The sequence below is a fragment of the Penicillium chrysogenum genome (assembly GCF_028827035.1).
Source record: "Penicillium chrysogenum strain IBT 35668 chromosome Unknown utg000002l_segment0_segment0, whole genome shotgun sequence".
Classification (NCBI taxonomy): Eukaryota; Fungi; Ascomycota; class Eurotiomycetes; order Eurotiales; family Aspergillaceae; genus Penicillium; species Penicillium chrysogenum.
Window position 1 is genome coordinate 981,580 of NW_026622750.1, and position 16,938 is coordinate 998,517.

General features: G+C 49.2%; 8 protein-coding genes across 8 annotated transcripts; 5 read left to right on the top strand and 3 right to left on the bottom strand.

Annotated features, from left to right (window-relative positions):
* Window positions 1-4,125: 4,125 nt before the first annotated feature.
* N7489_003962 (putative Golgi traffic protein SFT2) lies at window positions 4,126-5,836 on the top strand (the record flags this gene model as incomplete). The annotated part of the gene is made up of 4 exons (XM_056709714.1): window positions 4,126-4,357; window positions 4,547-4,667; window positions 4,965-5,115; window positions 5,684-5,836. The coding sequence occupies 4 exons, from the start codon at window positions 4,126-4,128 to the stop codon at window positions 5,834-5,836; spliced, it is 657 nt and encodes a 218-aa protein (XP_056568135.1).
* Window positions 5,837-6,657: 821 nt separating this feature from the next.
* N7489_003963 (uncharacterized protein) lies at window positions 6,658-6,908 on the top strand (the record flags this gene model as incomplete). Its single annotated transcript, XM_056709715.1, has 2 exons — window positions 6,658-6,814; window positions 6,841-6,908. Coding segments are annotated over 2 exons (225 nt in total), but the record flags the coding sequence as incomplete, so codon positions are not given.
* A 131-nt stretch (window positions 6,909-7,039) lies between these two features.
* N7489_003964 (uncharacterized protein) lies at window positions 7,040-7,433 on the top strand (the record flags this gene model as incomplete). Its single annotated transcript, XM_056709716.1, has 2 exons — window positions 7,040-7,156; window positions 7,206-7,433. 2 exons carry the CDS (start codon window positions 7,040-7,042, stop codon window positions 7,431-7,433), a joined length of 345 nt encoding a protein of 114 aa, XP_056568137.1.
* Window positions 7,434-7,986: 553 nt separating this feature from the next.
* N7489_003965 (tRNA ligase) lies at window positions 7,987-10,470 on the bottom strand (the record flags this gene model as incomplete). Its single annotated transcript, XM_056709717.1, has 1 exon — window positions 7,987-10,470. One exon carries the CDS (start codon window positions 10,468-10,470, stop codon window positions 7,987-7,989), a length of 2,484 nt encoding a protein of 827 aa, XP_056568138.1.
* A 391-nt stretch (window positions 10,471-10,861) lies between these two features.
* N7489_003966 (ankyrin repeat protein) lies at window positions 10,862-11,518 on the top strand (the record flags this gene model as incomplete). The annotated part of the gene is made up of 1 exon (XM_056709718.1): window positions 10,862-11,518. One exon carries the CDS (start codon window positions 10,862-10,864, stop codon window positions 11,516-11,518), a length of 657 nt encoding a protein of 218 aa, XP_056568139.1.
* A 501-nt stretch (window positions 11,519-12,019) lies between these two features.
* N7489_003967 (vacuolar protein sorting family 37 protein) lies at window positions 12,020-12,849 on the top strand (the record flags this gene model as incomplete). The annotated part of the gene is made up of 2 exons (XM_056709719.1): window positions 12,020-12,303; window positions 12,363-12,849. 2 exons carry the CDS (start codon window positions 12,020-12,022, stop codon window positions 12,847-12,849), a joined length of 771 nt encoding a protein of 256 aa, XP_056568140.1.
* A 186-nt stretch (window positions 12,850-13,035) lies between these two features.
* Window positions 13,036-14,365, bottom strand: N7489_003968 (phosphatase PAP2 family protein; the record flags this gene model as incomplete). The annotated part of the gene is made up of 3 exons (XM_056709720.1): window positions 13,036-13,577; window positions 13,693-14,222; window positions 14,274-14,365. The coding sequence occupies 3 exons, from the start codon at window positions 14,363-14,365 to the stop codon at window positions 13,036-13,038; spliced, it is 1,164 nt and encodes a 387-aa protein (XP_056568141.1).
* Window positions 14,366-15,370: 1,005 nt separating this feature from the next.
* N7489_003969 (Zinc finger C2H2) lies at window positions 15,371-16,335 on the bottom strand (the record flags this gene model as incomplete). The annotated part of the gene is made up of 2 exons (XM_056709721.1): window positions 15,371-15,883; window positions 15,946-16,335. 2 exons carry the CDS (start codon window positions 16,333-16,335, stop codon window positions 15,371-15,373), a joined length of 903 nt encoding a protein of 300 aa, XP_056568142.1.
* Window positions 16,336-16,938: the final 603 nt, after the last annotated feature.

Sequence of the window (16,938 nt, forward strand, 5' to 3'; positions counted from 1 at the left end):
AAAACAAGAATCCGGAGAAGAGTGGGGGAACAAGCGGTGGGAGGGCGGTGAGATGTGGCGATCCGAGTTTCGAGAACGTCCTTGATATCCTTGATATATAGCATAGTTCGCCGTTCATATTCACCTTTGTATATATTTGCGATTCGATGTCTCTTGCGCCTTGACCCCTGGGGTGTTCGCTCGGGGCTTGATGCTCACGCTCGGATTGCAATCGGAATACGAGTTGACGCAAGCGCTTACTCCCCCAATAACAAAAGAAAAGAACATGTTGGGCTTGGTACTTGATGGAATGTTGTACCTACCAGAAGAGATGTGTATGCAGTTGGTATAAGTATACTTAAGTATAAGTATACCTAGGTATAGACCTGTGTTGCTGTGTGGATGTTAACAAAAGATCAAGAGTATACATCCCGGAGACCAAGACATCTCCAAGGCATCTTCATAAGCATGCAGGTCAAGCCATGTATAACATATGAGCAGAGCCCCATCCTCATGTGGGGACAAGGCATAGAGCATAGATCACGGACGCAGGAACAAAGGCAGTATGTCATATATGAAGACTTGCCACGTACCTTGATATACTAAAGCAGTTCAGGTATAGAGTCTTTGCGAATGAAAAGTTCGAGAATAGAAGTATGCAGTGACAACTCAGAGAAAGAGCACTTGCAGGCTTCGCAGACCGAGGGGATGGAGACTTTATGAACTCAAGCGGCGCTCTTCTGCATCTCTCATTTGATATATTACAACATCGGTCATGCAGCCCGTCGATCGGTGGGAATCGATGAGATTCACCTACGCCATCGGACATTGAATTTTATTTTTATTTTAATATTTAAGTTGACTACTACCATCTGGATCAGAAGGGAAAAAGGGTGTAAATGGATGTGAGTGGATTTTTGGGTGAAGGAGGGGTGGCAACGGTAAAAACCCCCGAGCCTCTTGTCTTCTCGTGCTATACATAGATAATAATAATAAAAGGAAATACTACATGACTAAAGAGAGAGAAAAAAGATATAATCATATTCCAAAATAAAAAACAAACTTGGACAAAGGGGGAAGGGTGATACAGCCGGATCAAGTAAAACGGCGGCCATCCCATGATACACATTGGGATATTTGTCACCTGTTACTACGATCATGACTCACGGGTGTCTTGAATAGAGCAAGAATGTATCAGATGAGGTCTTGGGGTTACAAGCATACCGAAACCCATCTGCTAGGAAACCCTAATCTATCAGAGTGGAAGTCTGCAGAACATATTCAAGATCCCCAAATGAGACCATGTGGACATGGTTGATTTCATCAACTATGCAGAGCACTAGTATTTGAGATACCAGAAATGGTAGAGATCGACTAGCATGCGAAAATAACTATTAATCCCAAATACCATCCGGAGAACATAAGATGCATAATCCCATTACCTTGGCAATACCAGAGGTAGATGAGATTGGACAAGATCCTAGTATATATACCTAATAGAAAAATAGAAAAATAGAAAATAGAAAAGCCAAAAAAAAGGAAAAATAATAGCACACAGACCACATCCATAAGCATCAACTCTGCAAGAGGATCAGTGCGGTCTTCTTCATGTGGGATGTCGTGCAGAGAGGAGACCTGGAGTGACGATCATATCTCGCTGTGATCTTCAAAGGAGCTTGGACCTTCCTATTGCTCCGCTCTAACTGCACACTTAGCCTTTGCGTCTGGGGTTATTTTGTTCTACGTAAGGGAGGTATTGATCGAGGATACGGCGGCAAAAGGAAATAATGTCATAGTTCAATATATTTGGAACTTTTAGAATGTTCAAATGTCCAATCTAGCTAATTGGTTCGGATTTCGGACTTAACCGTTCGGTCTTGAACCGAATCAGAAAATAGAATAGAATGTGGTGGAGAGAGACAATTGGAGGGGTTGGAATGTGTCTTCAGACCCCTCCACCAATAGTGAATGAAAGCAATACACCTCATTTTGGTATGACTGTGCTAAGCCACATCGCCAAACTTTCCCCCTCTTTGTGAGCCACTCCGGTTTAGGAGATGGTTTTTCGTAGGATCGACGGATGGAGACTGTTCCCCATTATGGAGGGGAAATGGATCTGACGTCCCGTCCCGTCAAGGTTCGGCCATAGTATCCACGGTTGACGCAAGGGAGTTATATTCCATCTACTTTGATAGTATTCAACCCACTTACAACATAGGACGTTGAGACTAACCCGTGCACAGGACCCTGATATGACGACATCGTACGTGGTTAAGGTCGCACTCCATTCCGGGGGGGTCACGGATATACCGACTCGTGCATCGGACATTCTACAGAGTACCAACACAAAAAGTAAAGCAGATGTTAAAAAGCAAGGGAAAAAAACAGGAAAGCAGAAAAAGTAAAAGCAGAAACAATGAGGCTAGTGCCAATGTTACCCACGGTGCAGTCCGGAGTGCATATTAGCGCCCTTATGGTTATCGGATAATTCCCCTAGGTGGTACACGGGTAGCTACATGAATACAGTCAAAAGGTTATATAATGGGTATGCAACCTTGGAACATCTCCACGGAGTTCTTCCGATACGGCTGCCGGCAACTACAGCCGTTAATAAATGCTTCTACAAGGCTGTCCAATACAAGACCTTTGCACTCTACTGTTACAGTTACGGCCGATCGCCACAGGGTGTGCATCAGCCATGGAGGATCGACAGTGGGCTAATGGTCTGAAAGTTGCAGAAAGAGGGGGACGGTTAAGTATGGTCATGAGTCCATATCGAGTATAGTAAAGAACACACTATTATATTGTAAATCAATAGTATAGCAAAGTAAGTTACACAGAAACTCCATTTAAAGTATGTCGATTTGATTCAATATGCAACAAGTATCTATAGGAAAGTATAGTTCTGCATATTATGGGTTTTTGATAAAATTCCAGCGGTTATAGCGCGAAGGAGTAAATATGTACAATAGAAGATATGTACCTATGTATGTTATAGCATCATAAGAACTTAGAATACATAAAATATAAAATGACATGGAAGAATATGTGAAGTTGCTTATAGGTGGGTGATGTACTTCCAGGGTATACTTGATACATATTTGGCGCTATACCCTATTAGGCACTAGTCTCCTTTCCCCAACTTCATTGCTGAACTGCCCTTTGCCATACAACTTAACCTCTTACCACTTACCTAGGTAGGCAACATTCCCACCCTGGTAAGTGACATGTATTTCTTTCATTCCTCTGGTAATCTTTTCCATGAGGATAATCCTGGTCTATAACCCCACAGGGCTCGGTCCGAGAGCTTTGTACCCCAACACTGGAATCCATCATCTGACAGCTTCAGCACTTAACGCCGATCGGGTTGGTCGCATCGGTAGCTTCACGCCATCTCGTCATTTTGCTTGGTTCCCCTCGTCTTCCTACCCTCCTTTATCGATAGCGCAGCGCTTCCTTGTCCAATCAGCGTCCGTCGACCTCCCTCCGCCGTGTTCACTTCCCATCCCTTCTCGGATTGTGCCCGTAAGGTTCAACGCTTCCCACCTATCTTCCGCTTGGTTGGCTTATCTCGCCGCAGTATTGCACGGCCTATCGTCGATTACTATCCTCTTGCGCCGCGCCGGAGGACTTCCAAGCTACCCCTGCAGTCGTCACCGACTCCGCAGAGATAGCTGCAGATCCGTTGGGCTGACGCCTTTCCACGGTGTAATAGGCAGCCCTTTTTTTGGTCGGGGAGGCTGTCCATAAAGTCTTTCTATCAGCCTGTCATATTTCATATCTTTCGATCTTTCGGTCTTGGCCGCATATCTTCGAGTCGGAGAACTTTCCTCGAAAGTGGCCCCCATTCGAACCGGATCACGGCCTGTCCCAGCCTCATCGGAAGCCGAATTCACCTTCGACACAGTCGTCATCTGCCCCTCTGTTGGCTTTACTAGGTCCCCACCTCTAGCCAATCTTTGAGGATCATCCACCACCCGGCGCAGATCATCTGCACTCCATCTCGCATAGTCCCTGCAGACCGTTCTCTTGGTCTTGACTTGCTCGACCACGGGCCTTCTCTGCAGACGCAGCAGCGCACGCTCCTCCACTCGTTCATTTGTCATCTAAAACTTGACTAAGACCTGACTAGAACTAGTCTCAAACATGGCGAATAACTCGTTCCGAGACTCTGTCAACTCACTAGGGTGGTCGCGTAGAGACCCGGATCTCCCCGTGCACACTGGCGCGTCATCAAACACCCCATTCCTATCTCGTCTACGGTCTTATAATCCATTCGGCGAAGGCGGTTATGTTCAACTGCCCACTCATAATGAAGGCCCTGGAGCCCCATTGCCAGCAGCCACTCGAAGGGAAGAAGGAGAGGGCTTCTTTGCTTGTAAGTTTTTCTTTTTTTTTTCCCTTCTGCCTTGTGACCATCCGATCCTCAGATCCTCCCGCACACCGTTGTGTGTGGTCCAGGTGATGAGACTGCAGTTCCTGCGCCGGGAGGATTATTACCATGCTTGTTTATGTGGTTGCAAGCCGATAGAAGAGAGAAACACACTAACACGGACTCTGCGTATAGTGAGTCGGTGGGACCGCATGCTAATATTTGCTGCATGTAATTTGGGCGCCGCCGTCTGTTTCATGCTCTGCTTCTTCTTATTCCCCGTCTTGACACTCAAGCCCCGCAAATTCGCGGTCTTGTAAGTTGCCTCCCCGGTGGTCCACATTAATGTGGGCTATGTTCCCCAGCTTTCTATGGCCATGTTTTGTTTTGTTTTTGTTTTTGAATTTTCCTATTATCTCTTACCCTTGGACGACCGGGCAAATCCCGAGCTGCCATAGACCAGGTCATCGGTCAACCCTGCTTGGGGCCATGTGCGCCTTTGTACTTCACACTGCAAGCTGATTGGTTCTGACCTCGACCTATATCTGCGTCTCATGCCAAGAAAATTCGTCTCTAGACTTGGATATCTCTTGCTAACAGGTTTCTCTACTAGATGGTCCGTCGGCTCAGTCTTGTTTTTGGTATCATGGGCGGTCCTCATGGGACCGTGGACGTACGCTAGGCATTTGATCTCGGGAACACGGTTGCCATTCACAGCGGCCTATTTCGGATCGATCGCCCTCACCCTCTACTTCGCCATCGGGGTAAGCAAAATTTATTTCCTTTTTCTTTCGCTTTCGTTTCCGGTTTTGGATTCCGTGTTTGGTCTTTACGCTTCATCTCGTTGCACGCCGACGATCCCTCCCCCTCATGATACTCCCCTCTACATTTCCCTGTTTGTCGCACACTCGTTCCCCTCACTCATACCCGAGTCCGTATGGTCGCACTGCACAACCGGGAAAAGGGGAATCTTGCACCCTTCACATCCATCGCGCAGTACAACCTGAAACCACGGCTTGTGCTCCTTCGAATCCATCCCACCCTGCACTCGGCCGGTCTCTCTGCTCTGAATCTTGCGTTAGTACCACGTCCCACCACGGCGCGGGACTTGGATGCCCTTTCCCTTACTACACCTTGTCCGACACATCCCGGTGTCACAGAGCGCGGAGTCCAGAGCCATCGAGATCAATCTATGTCTTACCGTTCCTGACTACTCGGTCCTCTTGTTCTACCTGCATATCACAACTACACACCATCCACTTGCTACATTTGGCAACACATCCTCTTCTAGAAACTCTTGCTGACTGACTTCTCTTTTTTGGTGCGCTGTAGCTTCAGAGCCTCTTCCTCACTCTCATCTCCTCCATCTTCCAGCTCGCTGCTCTCGTCTGGTACCTCGTCAGCTATTTCCCCATGGGCAGCACCGGCCTGCAGTACGTGGGCCGTTTTGGAGCGTCGCGTGTTACCTCTTGGATTAATGGTTGATTCTGTTGATTTGCTTGTGTTTGATACCTGCCCTTTGTCGGCTCCCACCTATATCGCACGGCGTGCTTGTGGTTCCTTTGGTATCGGGCGCGGTTTGGGCTCTTTATGGCTCTTTGCTGTGTATACTCATGTACATACCCGATTTCCTATGCCATTTCTTGGCTTTCCCTTTCCATCTTCGTTCTCAGTCCCTCGCCCTTTTTGGCAGAGCAAGTAAACTATCCACTCACTGAACCTGAGCGAAGCAATATGCGTAAACCCCCTCGATATATTGCGACACGCTAGCCCTTACTATCCTACAGCCTTGGTGGTTACAGCACCGGGATCTCTACTACATAGACTTTGATGAAAATGAAAGGACCATTCCAAGGTTATTGGGGACTTCGGACTTTCTACCGGACATATATGTATACGGCGGAAGGACGGGAAGCTGTCCCCGCCTTCTCAACTTCAATGGTCAAAGGTTCTATACCATATCGGGAATGTCCCATTTCACAGACTGCGCCTTTTGGGCTTTTCTGCTGTCTACTCGACTCAGAAGGGGTGCAGAATATCGATATAACCAGACGTCTAAAAAAAACTACCTGGGGAGACCACAAAAGACTACTCAAAGACGCATAGAAAGATTTACCTCAGAAGACCATCAGACTACGGCTGCGTAAGTGGTCGACTATTATTGTTGATCCGTCAATCCATACGAGGGCCTGCCTTGCACTGGCATCCGATAAGTCTTCCCATCAACTTCCCACCATGCCACCACCGAACCGGAGCCCGTGGACGTAACGCCCACTTCTATAACGCGTCCAATAGACAACTCCTAGGAGGATCCTATCAAGCCGGTTCCCAACGGAAGCAAATCTGCTCTAGATTCTGGGACACGTAACCCTTTCACAATAAGGTCCAGAGCATCCAGTCGAGATATCACACCGTCGAACAATTCCGTTACGCTTGGTGATTACGACATTTCCAGTGAAGATGGTAAGACTTCCTTCAATACAGCCTAGGGATATTTGTACTCACAGACCAAGTAGGAGCTATTACGGTAACGAACGAAGACTGGTTCCTCGTGTGAGCGGTCATTCTCCGTCGGGTCGGGAAGACTCCTTTCGAGACGGGAAATGTCTTATTCCTGGCACTGTCCATGACCTAGCGCAGTGGGATTGGTGAGCTGGCTTTAAAGCTGCACGTGTGTTCCCTCCTGACATGGAGAATCTATGGATCGAGTGTGATTCGAAGATCAACTCCATTCAAAACGGATTGCTTATGGACGCGGCTCTACACATTCTTTTTGACCAGTATTTCTTCTCTATTAACCCAGATGTACGCATTCTCAGACTACCTCCGTCGCAGGTTTACTAATATAGCATAGGACGGATACGAAATCGTCACGTTTGTGCCGAACCACTGGCAGATCGATGGAAGAGGTCTTGGTCCGGTCTGCCGAAGGTCAAATGATCCAAATCATGTCGGGGATAACTTTCTGAGATGGCACTTTCGGCAAAGCGTTCTTGCTAATATGCGAGGGACTGGGGAAACAATCTTCGAGACGGATTTTAAAATCTCCTGGGACGGACAAGATGGCGATGTTGCGAAATGAATCGTACGGTTAAGAGAGATTGGAGATGGAGCTCCTACGTAGGCTTGGATCTAGGGCCAGGGATGAAGAGTAGAGATCCAGCTAGAGAGACCACAATGACCACAGCTTGCGCCGGATGTATCACTAGCTTGATATTGAATAAGAACCGCTTATGCGGCCGCAGTCTGATCGTCTTCTTGGGTAGTCTGTTTATGTCTTTTTTGACAGTCTCAGATAGTCTTTTCTCAGATTATATATATACATTTTGTCCTCCTCAGTTTGTTGGGTAGACAGCAGCAAAGGGCGAAAAGGGTCTTTTCTAAGTATAACCTTTGATTTGTCTACAAAACCCCCGTCTAACGCATGAACATGGTCTCCTAAGCATGAATAGTAACAATCCATTCGATATCAAAGCTAGTCAACTGAATAAGAACCAGGACTCGCAAACATAAGATCTGCAATATAATGCAAACAGCACCAAAAAATGCAATGCAGTAAAGTCATAGTAATAGTCAAAACCGGATTTCAACAACCCATCCCATTACACTTCTCAATCATTCACATCGGAAACTCACTACCTCCCCCGACTCATAACCAATCCAACAACACCATCAACGACCTTAACACCCTCAACCTCCGCCTCAAAGATGCCAGTATCCCCACCAGACCCAACCTCGACCCACCGCTGCAGCAAATCATTGCTCTCCTTCGGCTTAACTTCCGGCGCCGCCGTGCCAACTGTGATATGCGGAATAGCATTTGCGCATGGCCACTCAGCTACACCGGACTCTGCCTCGACACCCTCGACGGGCAGGATGCGCGCAACGAAGGCCATGATGCGGTTATCCCAGACGAGACGCTCGATGCGCACGCGCGCAGAGCCCAGGGTTGGCGGGTTCTGGATTGGATTTTGGACTGGGTTTTTGGTCTGCGCCTCGATATAGCGGGTTGCTAGGTTTTCCCAGATCTCTGGTTTGTCTTTCTTCGAGGCGCGATGGATGAGGGTTACGTGGAAGGTTGGTTGGAGGCGGCGGGAGTTTACGAGTTGGTTGTAGAGACGGGCTTTCTCGGGTGTTGTTGTTGGTGGGAAGAGAGAGTGGAGGAGTGCGGTAATTTCGGCTGCTGGAATGGAGATGTTGAAGTATTCGATCTTTTTGGCGAGGGCTTCTGGGGAGAAGGGGGAGTCTGTTGGTTCAGGGATGATGGGGCCATTATGTTTGTTGTTGTTGTTTTTGTTCTTTGGCTTCTGTGAATTGCCGTAGCTGTAGCTCAGATCTTTTGTCACGGTGTAGTCATTTAGAGCGGCGGCAATGGCTTCGTCGAGTTCCGTTTCTGTTGGCATGGTTGGCACTAGGCGCGGGTACGCCGCGTGTAGGGCTTTGACGACTGTTTCGAGGTTCCCGCGAGAGTCCGCGCACACGTCGAGGTCAATGACGTGGTCGAAGCCCTGGTCTGGCATGCGGGTAGTGTCGACACCTTCGAAGCGGCCGAGGAATCCCTCCATGATTCCGATGGTCTCATCCTGAGCTTTGGTGCCAGCCCGGATGGACTGGTGGTTATCGCCACGCTCTAGCACACGCTTTCGAGTGACTTCGCGAATGGCAGGGAGCATGTCTGCCTTGGGCTCATGGACGTAATGCAGAGCGACGAACTGCGCATCCGGGAGCACAGGGTAGATATCATCCATGAGCTGCTTACGTTCGCGCCGTTGGTGGTTGTTGCGATCGGCGATGACAACACCGTGCTCTCCCAGAGCATGGCTGACCTCGAAAGCAAACTTTTTCGCCTTGTTCTTCTGTTTGGGGATGTTGTCGTTCTGAATATGACCCCACCCGAAGAGCTTAACCAGAGCCAAGGCGACTGTCGTCTTGCCACATCCCAGCGAGGCAATCGGTTCGAGGATGACATTTTTGTCGACCTTCTGCGATTCGCTCTGCTTCTTTTCCTCTAAAGCGATAATCTCGGATCCATTCAATCCTCGTTCCTTGAGGAACTCCTCCCGCAAACCGATGATACCATGGTTATTCATGTAATCAGTTGCCCTCTTAGAGTCCTTCATCAGGACCCGTCGAGCAAACTGCAAGTACTCTTCGGTGATCTGCTCATGCTTCCTGATCTTTGGAAGTTTCCCTCCGATGACGGCTTTGGTGCATTCACGCCACTGGCGGTACATCAAGTACGGCTCTTCGAACTTGTACTTGAAGAACCAATTCCGGTAGGGCCCAGTTCCGTTGTCGCTCAGGTTGCATCGGATGACGAAACCCTCAGTCTCACGTCCAGCCCATGTTCCTGTCTCGGCGCATCCTTCCAGGAAGCTCTGCACTCTGAAGATGTCATCAAAGACCTCGAACTTGGCCTTCTTGAAGCCCCAATCATCAGCGAACTTGTGCACATCTTCACAAGACATCGTATGGAAGTACGGCTGGTTGTAGTTGAGACCGTGGAGGTAAATGCCGGAAGACGATTCGTCGTACGCCAGCACATGTTCCTCGAAACTGTCGTCACAGAGTTCTCCAACCGCTGTAACATTCATCTTACGCAAAGTACGGGCAAGGTCCTTGACAGACCGATTGACAGACGAGACATGGCGTTCCACCCAGCGTTCTCCTGCCTGTGCGTGGCTGACTGGTGTATCCTCGCGAGCTCCAGTCGAGTGCTTGCTGCAGACTAGCAAGTTATCGTCTTCCAAAGCAGAGATGAATATAATGCATCCATTCTCCTTCACACTCAGCTCATAAGGACCCCTTGTGTTTTTCTCGATGTTGCGCCACTCTGTCGCCTTTGTCTCGCCTACATTGAAGAACTTGTCATATCCGCGCGTCGCGATTTCGGGAGTGCCATCCTTCCGTCTCGTGGTGAAGATACCTCGTGCATGTGTCGGCAGGCCGTCACGCTTGTAGTCCCAGTCCTGGAACCTCCACGAATCCACGGGTACATTATTGGCCACCGTGAAGGACGCCTTCTTGCAGGTGAACTTTGTCTCGCCCTTTTTGGCCTTGCTGGCAGACTCCAGGGTCTTCACCAGCTGCGATATGACGTGGGGATCTTGAGTCGCCATGTCGTGTGTGTTGGGTATATCAAAGTGGGAGCTCGGCGGTAGATGACGGAGAGGAGGGGCAGATGAGAGGGGAAAGAGCGGGATCTTTTTCCTGGCCTCCTGCCTGAGGTGTTCTAGGGGTATTTGTAGAGCAATGAAGCAGAATAAAGAAAAGCAAAGAGACAAACTGAGATAAAAGCACAAAAGCACAAAAGCACAAAAGCACAAAAGCACAAAGGACCAAAAGACCTGCAGAAGAGTCGAACCAAGTGTGTCACAGTGCGGGGAGCCAAAAGGGAAAGGCGGATATTTTCTTTTTCTGCTGAGTTGACTTCCCTTTAACAACCACGAAGCTGCCCTTTGACTCACTTCATTTACGGGTTTCAATTTCAATTAATACCTCTGACTCATAATGGCCCAAAATCCTTACCTCCTGGCCTGCGACAACCCAAAGGCCCTTCTGGACCTGCTGCGCTCCAACCCCGCGATCGCATCGAGCCAAGATGAGTCCGGCTACTCATTGCTGCACGCCGCAGCCTCCTACGGCCATGCCGATCTCCTACGCGCCCTAGTGAAAGAATTCAATGTCGATGTGAACCTCCTCGATGAAGATGGCGAGACATGTCTATTTGTGGTCGAGGACAGCGATATCGCGCGCTGTTTAGTCGAGGAACTGGGCGTGGACGCTAATAAGAAGAACGCCGAAGACCTTACAGCTGTGGAGAAGTTTGAATCCGAGAATGAGTTCCCGCAGGTCGCTGCCTATCTCCGCGAAGTCGTCGGGGGTGCTCCTGCCCCGACGCACGCCCAAGCCGCCGAAGTTTTGAATTCTCCCGGACCCATCCCTGGCAGCGATATGAGGGTTAATTTTGGCACAATGACAGAGGAAGAGGCCACTGCTGGTGGCGAGCCGGACCCAGAGTTCAAGAGGCGCATTGAGGAACTTGCTACCCGTGAAGATTATTACAGCGAGGAGGTGCAAAATGAGGTGCGCGAGTTGGTCAAGGATGCCATGGCTGGTTCGAATATTGAAGCTATGGAGCGGGAGATTCGGAGGAGAACCGAATAAGCAGGGGAATTGCCACTGTTAAAGCAATTCCATTGTCGTGCCGGAGTTCTGTCTGTACATGAGACCACCGTCGCATTTGAAGATGCGGAGAAATTCATCCAAGCATTTTCAGTCAGAGTCCCGAAGTCGCTGCTGATTGTATCAAGCGCGGCCGGGTACTCTACCGTTGTCCTGGGAATCTTTTGCCTGGCTTGAAGTTCTGATTCTCTCCATGAAGCTCGCTGTTAGACTCGCTTTTAGAGTGCCTGTTGGGGTCGGAGTGGCTCGCAGGCCGAAGAGAAGCTTCTATACGATCTTGTAACTAGCATTAAATCACGAAATATCACGATATATTCATTGAACAAATATATAGTAATATACTTGGCTATCGCCTAGAGATCCTACTATCATACCATGATGCAACTGCGTAGATCACCGGTCTAGTCCCCGCCAAGCTCGAGCCCATCCCGCATCTCCGACATAACAACATAGCTACCAACTACACCTCCCAACAGCCATATCATGTCTCAACCACCCTCCCCATTCCCCCCTCAATCGCAGTTCTACTCATCCCAAATGATGAACCCCGTCAACCCCGACACACCTCCTCCACCACCCCCAAAACCCAACAACCACGAGACCAGTCGACGCGGCACCCCGCAAAACACCTCTACACAGGCCTGGCAATCAGACAATCAGCCAGGCGCACCCCAGGGAACATATGCCAATAATCCTCAACAGCCATATATCCCCGACCCCCCAACAATCGAAGAGGGCTGGCTCCCCGACCTGGTATCCGACAAATCGTGAGTCCCCTCACCTCCCAAATCAACGATAACAGCGCCTCTAACCCACAAAACCCCAGAACAACCGACCTCCAAACAATCCTCAAAGACCCATCCCTGATATCGGCCCTCTCAAGCCAACACCCCTCCTACATAACCCGCCAGCAACATCTCGAGACCCTAATCCAAACAAACAAAGATCTCGCAACCCGCATCCTGGAGATGCAAAACCACCTCGCCGAAGTCCGGGCGTCCACCGAAACAATGCTTATCACACATCAGTCGCTTGAGGTCTCCTGGCGCAAAAAGCAAGCAGAGATGGATGCCGCTCTAGCGCCGTGGTCGCCGAAGGCGTTATATCAGCGGTTCAGCGCAGCGATAACGGAGCAGGAGGCTGTCTGCCATGCCGTAGAGGAGAGTTTCCTCGATGAGGATCATCATGGCCGGGCTACGGAGAAAGAGATCGCAGATTGGGTGCGGCGCGTACGGGCCGAGGCATCCAAGCTGGCGGCTCGGAAGGAGGCCAAGGCACGGTGGGATGAGGGACGTGTTGGTGGTTGGCGATGAGGTCTAAAAGCAACCTCAAATACAGGTCAACATCTTGACTGCCTTTACGATACCATGCTGCCTCCGATTCGTGGTCTGTTTACTATGCGCTATATAATACAAAGTCCACATTGTACCTTCCATGTCCTGCTTCGAACCGCGCTCAAACCAAACCCCGGAAATGCACCACCCATTTACACCTCGAGTCTAGACAACCTGACCCCCACTACTCTCCGGCTTAATATACCCCTGTGTCTGGACATGTCGCTGTTCCAAATCCCTAAACATCTTCTCCCTTATCGCAGCCGCAACCTCAGCATCCACCTCCTCAACCCTCTCACCAGCCCATCCATCCGTCCCCAGCGAACTAGGGAAACCAACCAACCGCCCGAAAGCGCGCCTCTGGCTGCGCGCACCCCAAGCCCAGCCCGCGCCACGCCGAATCGGGAGATGATACATGTAAAACCCGATATAAGCGAAGAAAATCCCGATTGCCGCACCGAAGAGAATATCAAAGCCATGGTGTCTGTAATTGAACCAGCGCGACGCAGAAATAAAGAACGCCGTGGCAGTCGGCACGAACGCGATGAGCATCAGGTACACAGGGGGCGCGGCACCGCGTTTCCGCACAGAGGAATTGTCATCGGTGTGACTCTGGTCTTCAACCGGGTAGCGCGGGAGATAGGGGAATGCGACGGAGAATTTGGAGCAGAGCCAGAGGGTTAGGTAGATGAGGCCGGCGAAGGAGACTGGATTGTGTTAGCTGTTGGAATCATGGATACTGTTATTGTAATTGCGTCGTATCGCAGATGGGATCCACATAGACACGCTTATATGATTATAGAATATACGATATAGACTTACAAGAAGAATGTCCACTCGGAAAACTGGCAAACCCATCAATGCGCAGCGAGTCACTCTTGACCCGACAGATCTCCCATGAAACCAGCGTCGCCGCACCACGCACCGACTCCCCGAGTCCTCCAACCGTGAACTCCGCCACGCGTGCAACGTCTGGATCGCAGCGCGCGAGAAGATCAGGTCTCGGCTTGCCGATTAGTGTCTTCAGTCCCTGTGTAGCTGTCCAGGCGCTTGCAAGGGCGAGCGCAAGCCCCATCCAGCCGACGTTCCATTCCCAGAACTTGCGGCGGATGTATTGCGCGGCGGGGGGGTTGGGGGAGCCGGAGTTAGACCTGGAGGTGGCATTGGCTGGGACGAGAAGCCATGAGAGCAAGAGGACTATAACGGCTGGGGCGAAGAGGCTGACTAGAATGAGGGTTTTGTTTGATACGGTTTCTTTGGTGAGGGGGTAGCTGATGTTTGGGTCGGTTAGGCTGAAGGGGTGGTGGTTTGGGGATTGCCTGTAGAAGCCGTAGCCGATTAGGGCGATGCCGCTTGGGATTGTTAGTTGGATTGTTTGGATTGGTTGGATAGGGTTCGCGTACATGATGAATATCCAGTCGATTATGTAGGATAGGACTAGGAGCTTGGAGATGGCTGCGAGGCGTGTGACCGTCTCCTTGACGGGGATAGGCATGGTGCGACGCAATTAGGAATTAGGTATGATGGAATTGAGATTGAAAGAATAAAGATGAGAATGTAGATGTAAATGCTAATGCTAATATTAATGGTATTGCAAGTGGACTCCGAGTGTAGTGAAGTTCAGGAAGCAACGGCCCCGAGGAACAGGGATGACGAAGAATTGTGGCGGAGTGGGAAGCTTAACGTCGATCTTCGATCTGCTCGAACATGTAGATAGTATAATAGTATACAGTAACCATTCGAAAGAATATGTGAATTATGAATAGAAATAGGAATGCTAAAAATATAGTATTCGCATCATTGATTCCATCGACTCCACTTTCCTAAGTGTCTTCAATGTTTGAGCTGATCTATATCTGATGTTCTACCTAGTATAAGTACCTACATATGTAAATATCACGTCTGTACATCCCTTGAATAGAAGAATTGACTCGACAGCGCTGATATTAGAACTACGGGGATGAGACTGTTTGATTCTCATCAATTTCTACATCAACACTAAGCCCATTTAAGCCGGGGAGGCCCTCCGCTCACCTGCCCTGCAGTTGGGAACTGCATATGCATGAACCCGATGGGTTCGATCACTCGCCATTAGGCTATGTTCCATTCTAATCCAGGCTGCATTGGCGTGAAAAGAGCGCTTGGATTACAAATAGAATTGAGTCAGTAATTTCTGTGGCAGGGAATGGAAGTATGCTGGATTGAATGGAACCCAATGCCCAAGTCTTCTTGCACGCAACCTGAATATGAAGATTCATGTCGTGCGTGGATAGCCTCGATCGATCAATGACGGGTTTGGGGTCCACTCAGATAGTCAAAATCTTGATAATGAGTATCTAGAGTATTGGTTTGACTCTAGAGATAGAAAGTGAGGTAAAACCAAAAAAAGACCTGTAAAAACCAGCCAGCTAATTATACGCAGTCCCTCGTGGTTAACAATTTCAATCATACCGAGCGAGTGGCTACATAATTGCAAAAGAGTAGCCAAAGAAAAAAAGAACTAGAACCCAGTAATCATCCGGCGGCCCATCATTGCATCATTCAACTGTTTGTGAACCTGTTGAACCCCCTCGAACCGAATGAATCCGCACGATTCACTCTCCAAGTGGTTGAACAGACCGGCCAGGGAGTGGAACTCCTTCGGACAGCCGCGCTTGAGGCAGTGATAGACCTTCTCCTTGTGCACAGGCGAGTTGACATGCGACTCTAGCGATTTTCCCGAGTTGAACTTCTTCTTGCACAGGTAACACACCCAATAGCTACCGTTATAGGCGCTTCCCGTGACCTCGTAAGTGCAATCCTCCTCATCGTACCACGCAAGCTGCTTCTTGCAGACATAGCCGTTTGGATCAAGCTGTCGAATAGCCTGGTGGATGCGATGGCGATTCAAGCCTTTCGCTTGAGGACAGGATCCACTCTCGAGATGGTGGGAAACACCGCTAGCAGTGACGAAGCCAGTTCGACAGAACGGACATGTAATGGCGGTACCGCGATGAATCCTCGAATTTAGGTGCTATGTGATGAAAGGGGTGAGTCGAACGGTTTCAAAGTTTCAGCTAAAGTCAGCTGGCCTACCTGGCGCAAACAGTTATCGTTCATAAAGCGACGATCGCATTGCTGGCAATAGTTCCTGTAATGTCCCTTGGCTCTCATATGATTCTCCGCGGCCTGCTGTGTGTGGAATTTTGTCGAACACGTCTCGCACGGCACGGTCGGGAGCCAATGACCCTTCGCGTTCATGTGCTGGTTGGCGGCGTGTTGGGTATGGAAGGTACTAGTACACACTTCACAGTCGAAGGTCGGCGCCCAATGGTCTACAGCGTTCATATGCTGATTGCAAGCGATCCGGGTGCGGAATAATCGAGTGCATGTTTGACACTCAATCCAGTGATCATAGTCATTCATGTGCTCATCGCAGTCCACCTGCCAATAGAATTCGTAGTCACAGGTGGCACATTCGAACATGGTGGAAGAGTGTAACAGAGACCAAGGGGGAAAAGAAAGGGGGATGGAATGGGGGAATAGATGTATAAATCAACGTCGGAAGACGCAAAACCCGGGGGCCACCTACGATTATTTCTCCAATATGATAGGTCAGAATAGAAATAGCGAGAATCAACAATAAGACGCAAAAAAACGATTAAAAACAGGCGGCATTAAAACGCCGAGACGCCAATATAGTGCGATAGCTAGTGATATACTAGCGACAACACAAATATAATCAAATTACACTATGTACGGCTAGGTGATGCATTCATAGCGGTATGCCTTTCGCCTTCACGCAGTATGTGACTGGCCTTCGTTTGCTTATCGAGCGTTTGTTATTAGATCTTTCTAGCATATATGTCTTTGATTACTTTGTCCAATGGAGCTATATAGACGCAGTTCTGGCAGCTAGTTAGGCCTTCATCATCATCTTTGATCTTTGATCCTGATCACTTGTTTATCTTCTCTCCATTGTAGATCTGCATACTCATTCGCTACAGACTTCATCACTAGGGACTCTAGTCTTCCTTTGGTAGGAGCCTAAGATCTGTATAGTGCACCCCATATTAGGGTTAGCATTGA